This window comes from Momordica charantia (genome assembly GCF_013281855.1).
Source record: "Momordica charantia cultivar OHB3-1 chromosome 4 unlocalized genomic scaffold, Mcharantia_2.0 BLBB01000004.1, whole genome shotgun sequence".
NCBI classification, from domain to species: domain Eukaryota; kingdom Viridiplantae; phylum Streptophyta; class Magnoliopsida; order Cucurbitales; family Cucurbitaceae; genus Momordica; species Momordica charantia.
Window position 1 is genome coordinate 4503971 of NW_028275162.1, and position 10212 is coordinate 4514182.

Below are 10212 nucleotides of genomic sequence, written 5' to 3' on the forward strand. Positions count from 1 at the left end.
TGTTATTGAATCGAAAAAAGAGATCTCTTTTCATACAAGTTCGGATGTAATAGAAATTTTTAAGGTTTTTTTTTTTTTTTGGACTAAATAGCGCCACCCCTACAAATTGGGAGTCAAATTTGAATAACCTATCTCACAAAAACGTCGACCAAATGACACTGACCGGGAAACGTGCAACTGCTGATACGCGCCTTCTTCTATTTTGGGTAATTGCCAATTCCAAAAGACAATTTTCAAAAGATTAAAGACTTCTGGGACCTTTTTTTAATTTTTTAGATGTGAAATATCCTTATTGTCCTTTTGTAGAAAAGCCCTAACTTTTAGTTTTGCCGTCCCCTCGTTGAACTCAGCCACCACGTTCCAGTCGTAGCACTCGGCAACGGCGGCGACTAGCGACGTGGCCGCAACCAGAATCGCGGCGGCAGTGCTTGGCGGCCATAACCCAATCGCAGAATCCGGCGAAGGCGACGGTACCTCGGCGGCGACGGCTATAAACCTCAAAAAGTTCCCATTCACAGGATGCTCCTCCATAAACCCTATTGTTACCGCTCATTATCCACTCTATGCTCTCCCGCCGACGCTCTTCTTGCTGACAAAGCCATCGTCTATCTCAGGCGCCACCCCGATCACCTCAACTTTCTTTCTCCCCACTTCACTCCCCAAGCTTCCTCGAATTTACTCCTGAAGTCACAATTCGACCAGAATTTAGTCGTCAAATTCCTTGATTGGGCACGGAGCCAGAGGTTCTTCTCCTTCCAATGCAAATGCCTCGCGCTCCACATCCTCACTCGCTTCAAACTCTACAGAACGGCGCAATCTCTTGCCGAGGAAGTAGCTGTCAATTCGATTGATGAAACTGGCGCCGAGCTCTTTCAATGCCTCAAGGACTCGTATCATCTGTGCAATTCGAGCTCGGCGGTGTTTGATCTGGTAGTTAAGTCTTATTCTCACGTTAACTTGATCAATAAGGCTTTGAACATTGTTAATTTAGCTAAGTCTCATGGCTTTATGCCGGGCGTGCTTTCGTATAATGCTATTTTAGATGCGGTAATTAGGACGAAACAGTCTGTTAAGTTTGCGGAGGAGGTATTTAAGGAGATGATGGGAACTGGGATTTCGCCCAATGTGTTTACATATAACATTTTGATTCGCGGTTTTTGCTCTGCTGGAAATTTGGAGATGGGTTTATCTTTTTTCGGTGAAATGGAGAGAAATGGGTGTTTGCCGAACGTGGTTACCTATAATACAATAATTGATGCTTATTGTAAGTTAAGGAAGATCGACGAGGCATTTGGGTTATTGAGATCGATGGCATTCAAAGGCTTGGAGCCAAATTTGATTTCATACAATGTGGTTATAAATGGGTTATGTCGAGAGGGAAGAATGAAGGATACAAGTGAAATTCTTGAGGAAATGAATAGAAGGAGATATGTTCCTGATGAGGTGACTTTTAATACACTTATAAATGGATACTGTAAGGAAGGTAATTTTCATCAAGCACTTGTGTTGCATGCAGATATGATGAAGAATGGTCTATCCCCGAATGTTGTTACGTATACAACTTTGATTAATAGTATGTGCAAGGCTGGTAATTTGAATAGAGCAATGGAGTTTTTGGATCAGATGCGAGATAGAGGGCTATGTCCTAATGGGAGGACGTATACAACATTGATTGATGGATTTTCTCAGCAGGGATTATTAAACCAAGCTTACCAAGTTATGAAAGAAATGGTTGAGAATGGATTCACCCCTACAATTGTAACTTATAATGCTCTCATCAATGGGCATTGCATATTAGGGGGGATGGAAGAGGCCAATGGGGTCCTTCAAGAAATGGTGGAGAGAGGTTTTATCCCCGACGTTGTAAGCTATAGTACCATAATTTCTGGTTTTTGTCGAAATCAAGAATTGGAAAAAGCTTTTCAACTGAAAGTGGAGATGGTGACGAAGGGCATTTCTCCTGATGCAGTAACTTACTCATCACTAATTCAAGGTCTTTGTCAGCAGAGAAAACTTAGTGAAGCTTGTGATCTCTTTCAAGAAATGCTAAGCGCAGGTTTGTCTCCGGATGAAGTTACTTACACATCCTTGATCAATGCTTACTGCACTGAAGGGGATTTAGATAAGGCTCTTAGGTTGCATGATGAAATGATTCAGAAGGGGTTTTCGCCTGATATTGTCACCTACAATGTGCTTATTAATGGATTAAATAAACAAGCTCGTACGAGGGAAGCAAAGAGGCTTCTGCTGAAGTTATTATATGAAGAGTCTGTGCCAAATGAGGTCACATATAATACTCTGATAGAAAACTGCAACAATTTGGAATTCAAGAGTGCCTTGGCTCTTATGAAGGGATTCTGTATGAAGGGCTTGATGAATGAAGCAGACAGAATTTTTGAGTCAATGCTTCAAAAAGATTACAAAACCAATGGGGCAGTTTACAATGTCATTATACATGGTCACAGTAAAGTTGGAAATATTGAAAAAGCATACAATTTATATAAGAAAATGTTGTGTTTTGGATTTGTTCCCCACTCTGTGACTATTATGGCTCTGGCAAAATCACTATTTGATGAAGGAAAAGATGTAGAGTTGAATCAACTTCTTGAGAGCACACTCAAAAGCTGTAGGATAAATGACGCAGAGCTAGCGAAAGAACTCGTCAAAATCAACCATAAAGAAGGTAACATGGATGCAGTTTTCAATGTGCTTAAAGATATGGCTCACACTGGCTTACTACCATACAGTTAAGTGAAGAACTCTTAGTAATGTCGATAACCGGGAAAATATATGTAACATCTTGAGAGAACAGAATGGAAGAAATCATCACAGGTGTGGACTTAATGTAAATGTTTGACAGCTGCTCAAGCATTAAGTAAGCTCCTTTCTTCTCCTCTGATAATGTTGACTTGCTTAATGCCCTAAATCTTCTGCTACCATCTCTTGCAGGTCATCCCTGGATCCCAAATTGTAACAGAGCAAAGTTCCGATCGATGTACTAATATTTAAGCTCATGAGAATGTATATGCGGTCCTCGTTCTTGCTTAAGGCTGCTTTACGGGTGTGTACTCACATGTTTATCCTAGGAAGGGATTTTTTTTTCTTAGTTTAGAATAACAGTATTTCTTGTTCTTTTCTGTTTCTTTTTCTTTGTTGACCAATTTAGTGCTAGTTAAGTTATGAAAACTTTAGATTATATTGGCTTCGTGTTCTCAATTAACTAGTCATAGTTGTTGCCACGAATTCAAAATTAATACCAATACCTAGCTTCTGATTTTTGTAACTTCTGTCTTCACGTAGTTTATGATATAGATCGTTGTCTTAGTTAGCTCTTTCCCGAAATGTCTTTCTTCCTGGATGTTATCAGAACTGTATTATAAACCTTATGATGCCAAATTGTGACATTTGTTATATCCTCTCTCAAATGTTACAGGAACTTAGGCTTGGCCCCGATCCATCCCGCTCAACATTTGTTCTTGATTTGTTCCCCACTTCGTGACTACATGGCTCCAGTCAAATCACTATTTGCTGAAGGAAAAGATGTAGAATTGAATCAACTTCTTGAGAGCACACTGAAGCTATAGGATAAGCAACGCAGAACTAGCGAAGGTACTCGTCGAAATCAAGCATAAAGAAGGTAACTTGGATGCAGTTTTCAATGTGCTTAAAGAGATGGCTTACAGTGGCTTACTATCATACAGTTCTGGTTACATGGGCGTGTGAAGAAATAAGTGAAGAGCTCTTAGTAATGTCGATAATCGAGGAAATCTGTTAAACATCTTGAGAGAGCAGATTGGATAAAATCATCACAGGTGCGGACTTCCCTTTGTTTCCCATTGATTTCAGTTGGTTTTAGTTACACTAGCCATGTATGTGATACTATATGTATATCCCTGAATTCTAGGGAATAAATGAAGATGAAGATTTTACCTTCCTTCGATATTTTGTTTATAGTTTTCCTTTGTTATTTTGTTTATGGTTTTTCCTTATTTGGTTTAGGCACAGTTTCTGTATATATGTATCAATTGAATCAAGGAGAAAACTAAGGAAACTCTCCAATTTATCATGGTATCAAAAGTTTAAAAGTTCAAACGAGTACCCAATCAAAAAATAAAATGAGATTCAACCAAGAGAGGTACCATTTTGAAGGGATGCATCAAGGATTCCATGTTAAAAAGATAGGAAATTTAACAAGGATTTATAATATAAATGAGCTATTTTTTTCATTACTGATTCATTTTGAGGTGTAACAATTTTGAATGGATCAAAACAATTGTATGAAACAAATTCATCTTTTCTCTGTTTTGTATTTGTATTGAAGAGAGATGACTTGGTGTTTACCTAGAACAATTTTGTGTACAAATTTGAGTGGGCTTTGAGATTTTGTTTGCTATACATTTTCAAACAAAATATTAAAATTTATAATTTAATTTTTCAATTTCACTTTATCAAAGTGAATATAACTCAATGGCAGTAGATATACTTTGAATTACTTTATTTTATTTGTTGTACTTTTAAATTTTGTTCATTTTAATCTCTATACTTTTAAAATATTTATTTTTGTCTCTATATTTTTAGAAGACGATCATTTTGGTCATTTCATTTTCAATTTTTTCTTATTTATAATTTTAGCATGATGCTTCCTCACTGAATTTCTTTAAATGTAGATATAAATTTGTATTAAAAGATTTTCATTTGTATAAAATTTATGTTGAAATTTTATAAATATAACATTAAAATGAAAAAGAATTTAAAAGTGTAGAACTAAAATAAACATTATAAAAATATAGCAACAAAACGAATCAAAATCTAAAAGTAGAAGATCAAAATAATATTTAAATAAAAATTTTAAGCAAGCATCCCCACTGAAAAAAATGAAAAAGACTAAAATGAATATTTTAATTTTTAAGATAGGGAACTAAAATAAAATATTTTAAAAATAATAAATATAATAATTCACACACAAACCCGCGACCCGCCCCGTTGGATGCTGTTATAAACTTGATCGGTTGATCCACGACCCGCTTTCTTTCTGAACCCGAATGTTATTTGCCCCCAAAATCAAACGGATCTGCTCACCGAGCGGGAGATTTAGGGTTTAAGATTTCTCTCTTACAATCTTTTTGCATCAATTTTCCCCAATTTGTTCCATATTAGCGCTACACGCTTGAAAATCGGCCCAATAATTTGCATTCAATTCAAGTTCTAGTGTCCACTGACGAATCGACGACAGATTTCGACATTCTATCCTTGCTACGTATTCTGCAAGACACCAAAACATGACTGAGGTAACCGTTTCTCAAAATTCTCTTTTCGACAATCCTTGTGGGGAAATTTCTTACGTTTATTTACTTGTTGATGAACTTGAAAGGATTTGGAGCAGCTAAAATACTCGATTTCTTTCCATGTATGAAATTCACATGCCCTTGCTGATGTAAACGTAGTTGTGGAAATGTAATTCGGATTCAAATTCAGGCAGTTTCTGTTTCTGCCAGCCTCGGTTATTGCTAATTTATTGTTTAGTTTTATCGAGAAATATGTGACTATCTTTATTGCTTATTAAGCAAACTTTGCTCGTTAGTTGATCATTTGTTTTGATGGGACAGAGAGAGAGATGCAAATCATTTTCATATCTTATGTTCTTTACATTTTCGCTTCTTTGGTAATTTTATAAAGTATATATAATGTGTAACTTGGGAAAGCTTTTGCATTTGAAAATTGTAAAATTGCTTCACTTTTCTGTTGGTTGTGATGCTAGTTCTCTATTCAATATTTTTTGCAAGTTGTAGTTTGGTTTCATGCATACGTACATATATGTGTATATATGTTCACTTTTCATCATGATCTTGATTTTGAATTCTTACTTTGCTTTTAATTAACATTTTGGTAATGATATCCATGATCTTATGTTTATTTTCAGTGTTTGAGAGTTCAATGGTTCCTTACCATTTCCTCTGATGTTTTCACTTAAATTCACTGTTTCTTATACGAAGAATATGGCTTCATTCATGCATCCTTTTGTGTGGATAGATATCATATGCTTTTTAGTTCTCATTATGATCCATGACAGCAAGACTAATAAACAGTTTTTTCTTTGGTCCCTCTTCTCCCCAGTATTGGGTTAGTCAAGGTAACAAATGGTGCGACTTCTGCAAAATATTTATTTCAAATAATCCTTCCACAATCCGAAATCATGAGCTTGGTCAACGTCATAAAGACAATGTAGCCAAAAGGCTTGCAAACATGAGAAAAGAGAATGCTGCCAAGGAAAAAGAACAAAAGGAAGCAGTACGGGCCATTGAACAAATTGAGGCAGTAAGTGAAATAACTTTCTATTTGTCCCACCTTTGTCGATGACTAAGCACAGTAGTGTATGTAAGCAAATGTTTTAAATTTCAAATGTCTGTGGTTTGGTTCAATTCAGAAGTTCTAAAGTAAGCCTTGATGTAACTCTAAGCTATCTTATAAATGCTCATGTCAACCTTATTGTAGATAGGGATTGGGTTAAAGACTTAAAGTTAAACTATCTGCCTGCTTCGCATCAGTGCTGCAAAGGAATCAAGCTATTTGCATGCTTCCTTAATCTTAGGTCAACGAAGGTTAGCTTGTGGTTGTTAAATTAGTGAAGTGTGAAAGATGAATCTAGTTTGTGCTTTGGTCTGGTCATAACTCAGTCTCGGACAAGCTTTTACGATGTGAACTTGACTTGTTGATTTCATGTAGTTTTCCTAATGGGGTTCTTAAAAACCAATAGTTGTACATAAGATTCTATTTTCAAGTATGTAATATGAGCATCTGTGCTGATGTAAACACCTAGTAAGAATAGATAGCAATCTGCTATTCTAAGTAATTTAGCACGATTGATTGTTCTTACTGGAGTGTAGATCCTTTCTGAGTATGGTCGTCCACTTACAGAGCTAGTCTTCCATTCTCTGGTGTCTTTCTTATAAATGAGTTCGTTTTTAATGGGTTTGTGATGTGGACACTTTTGACAATGATAAAGAAGAGACATGAAGTTGCTGAAACTTTAAATAACAGGGTTAAGTGCCAAATTCATGAAGTTTACTTAGCAGGATACAAAATTCTCCTGGTGTATGGTATGGCCTTAGTATATTCATTATGTATTAACAAGACGAATAGTTTGAGCTTGATCCATGAACCCTTATATTTTTACATTGTGTCCTTTTTTTCCCCTCAATTTTGCAGAAAGCTAAGCGTAGTTACCAGAAGGACATAGCCAATTTCCGGGATGCTAGAGATTCCCATGCACTTCCAGTTGATGTTCAAGAAAATGGTGAAGAGAGTAAGTAATGCAGAGTTGCAATTTTAACGGTTTTCAGAAATTAGTCTCTATATCTCTCCAAAACTTTCAGAAGATAAATGGCTTATCTGATGCGCATATAAACTTCTATTGATGTTTGTAACTAACAACCTGATCTACTTAAATGGAAGGTTTACGTAATTGGTCATAATATTATGTGCACCTTAATTATGCATGGGTGTTCGTATAGATAGTCAATAAATTGGGCCTTCAAGGCACTACTATATCTTTTTTTTTTGGATAAGAGGGCACTACTATATCAGTGTAAGGGTTTATATCAATTTATGGGTTAGGGAACATGCGATGCATTGTTCTAACCACTAACAATTTTAATTTGAGACCAGAAGGTATGCTTAATTATTTTCCATTCAGTTTTGTACCTATTTGCTCGTCATTTCCAAGTGGGAGAGCAAAACCTCTTTTCTCTTGTAAGAAACAAGAGATTCTGTTGATAATAAACAAAGAACGGAGGGGATAGGAATAACTTTTGATGTCTCTTTGATCCATCAACCTATCCATTTGGATAATGCTTTTTACCCTTTGTGAGCCTGGTTCTGATCATTATCATTTATCATCATCTTGATATTTGGTACTGTTCAAACTGATACAGCTCTCAATGATGACAGAATGGGAGTTTGACAGCACTTCAGGCTATTATTACAATGAAAGCAATGGTTTCTATTATGACTCAAATTCAGGCTTCTACTACTGTGATGCCCTTGGTACTGAAATTGATTTTGCGATGATGAACTTTGAGCTTCTATCTTTCTTTTATTTATAGAATACGTGTTGCTTACCTACTTAAATGTTTGAAACAGGCAAGTGGGTAACACAGGAAGAGGCACATGCTTCGCCTCAGTTCTTTTCAAACTTCAAACATAAGAAACCAATTTTAGAGAAGCCATCATCGGCCTCTGCAAGTGCAGCTATGAAAGACAAGAATGTCGATAAAGGGGAAAGTGGGCCTCCACCTGGGCTGGTTGTTTCAGCTTCTTTAAACCCCACGCGATCCGTTAAAGGTGCTCCTTCATCAGTTGCTGTTGGTAAGAGGAAGAGGCCAGATGCGAAGCAAAAGGTTATCTCTGACGAAGAAAAAGCCGCCCTTAAAGCAAGGGAGGCTGCAAAGAAGAGGGTCGAACAGAGGGAGAAGCCACTTCTTGGTCTTTATAAGTTGCCATGAAATAGGCTGTTGCTCTCAAGTAAATTTCTCTACCATCTAAAGTTCGCCACATCAGCTCTCTTCCACCTGTAAACTGATTTTTCTCATAATTATATAGATTGCTTAACATGAGCTAAAAGATTACTACTGTATGGAACTTCCCAAAGCTTTACCAGTTTCTTCTATCACCCTGTTATTATTGTTTTCTTATCTGGCTGCTTTATTGTGAGGTTTACATGAATTGCATCACCAGGAATGTGTGGGGCTGATATAGTCTAACATTTACTTCATCCATGTGTACTTGGTTATTGTAAAGATAAGAATCCATTGAGGGAAGAAAATCCGTAGGCAAATCAACTTGCAGGCATGAACCGATCTCGCCTTTTTCCATGGATCTGTTTGGTTACGGTTATGACCCAGCAGAATTGTGTACCGTCGAAGGCATGGATGTGAAGGACTCTTCCAAGTATCAGATTTGACATGATCTCCCGAACCTTATACAAGGTGAGCAGTAACATTTGTCATCTCTCATCAATAATTATTCAGCCCTTGCCTGGTTTTTCTTTACATTCACAGGAAAATTGGGAGCTTGAATCCTAGATGAATTCTTCACATCTAATTTTTTGTCAGCTCAACCATCACAAAAGGACTTCGAGTGGGTTTATGCTGATTTGTTGTATAGAATAATGTTAATTATCAACTACTTTATTTATTTCTGCATTTTCATTTTTTTTATACTCAAACTCCCTGCCTTGAATTTCAAAGCTTTACATTTGTGTTGTAACTTGTAAGTGATTCTCTCATGCTTTTATCTCCGATTCAGGTAGTAGCTAAGTAAAGCACCATGACTTGACCTACTAAACTAATTGAGGAGATCAAGTTGTAAATTCATATAGTTCTAAGATCAAGAAGTTGTATGTTGTAAATTGAGAGGGAATTGGTTCAAATTCCATGATGGTCATTTACCTTAGGAATTAATTCCTATGGATTTTTTGGCACCAAATGTTGTAGGGTCATGCGATTGTCTTGTGACCATGAACTCTTGATATGAATCTCCACAATTTTATTTTATTCTATGTTATGATTGATAAGTGACAACGAGATTTTTCTAAAACTATAAAGAGTAGATTGGGAGAATTCAAACTATAGAGGGGTATCTTAAATTGATATAATCTTATCAGTTGTGTATGGTTAGTAAGACAATGGTTGTGATTTCAATAAATTAATTTATTATTTTTTTTTTGAAGATTTTGTCTTGTTATGTCTCTCATTTGTATAAAATAAGGGAGGTATGTTTTTTAACCTAAATTATACCTCTATTATTGAACTAGTGAACTTTATTATTATTAATTTTATTTATTTTAGATTTGATTGCTTTGATATTAGTTCTAGTTTTTCCAACCACTTAATGTGCATTTGCTAGTAATATAAATCATTAAACTAGGCATTCATGGTGCTTATACTTCCACTTTCAAAAGTTCTCACAACGAGTTTAATGGTGAAGTAACATCCCCCATTTTCTCAAAATAGTGAGAAACTATGTGGCTACAACTATGATAAAAAAAGTTATAAAATAATATATTCTAAATTCTTTTTTATAAGAAATAATATAAATGTTTTGAGATGCAATCCTTGTTGTTTGGACCTAATATTTCAAAAAAAAAAAAATCAAGTGTTTTTTCAGTGATTAATACTTAACAAATATTTTAAAAATTGGCAAATAATTAAATTA

General features: G+C 35.7%; 2 protein-coding genes across 3 annotated transcripts; both read left to right on the plus strand.

Annotated features, from left to right (window-relative positions):
• Positions 1–303: 303 nt before the first annotated feature.
• Positions 304–3940, plus strand: EMB2745 (Tetratricopeptide repeat (TPR)-like superfamily protein). The gene is made up of 3 exons (XM_022280156.2): positions 304–2875; positions 2950–3061; positions 3434–3940. Exon 1 carries the CDS (start codon positions 520–522, stop codon positions 2749–2751), a length of 2232 nt encoding a protein of 743 aa, XP_022135848.1. The 5' UTR covers positions 304–519; the 3' UTR covers positions 2752–2875; positions 2950–3061; positions 3434–3940.
• A 1064-nt stretch (positions 3941–5004) lies between these two features.
• On the plus strand, positions 5005–9264 carry LOC111007702 (C2H2 and C2HC zinc fingers superfamily protein). 2 transcript variants are annotated; one of them, XM_088122500.1, is made up of 6 exons: positions 5013–5288; positions 6115–6315; positions 7207–7303; positions 7948–8043; positions 8140–8520; positions 8797–9264. In XM_088122500.1, exons 1-5 carry the CDS (start codon positions 5280–5282, stop codon positions 8499–8501), a joined length of 765 nt encoding a protein of 254 aa, XP_087978626.1. In that variant the 5' UTR covers positions 5013–5279; the 3' UTR covers positions 8502–8520; positions 8797–9264. The 2 variants fall into 2 exon arrangements, with proteins under 2 accessions (XP_087978627.1, XP_087978626.1); XM_088122501.1 differs by lacking the exons at positions 7948–8043; positions 8797–9264 and having other exon boundaries at positions 5005–5288; positions 8140–8690.
• The last annotated feature ends 948 nt before the right edge of the window (positions 9265–10212 follow it).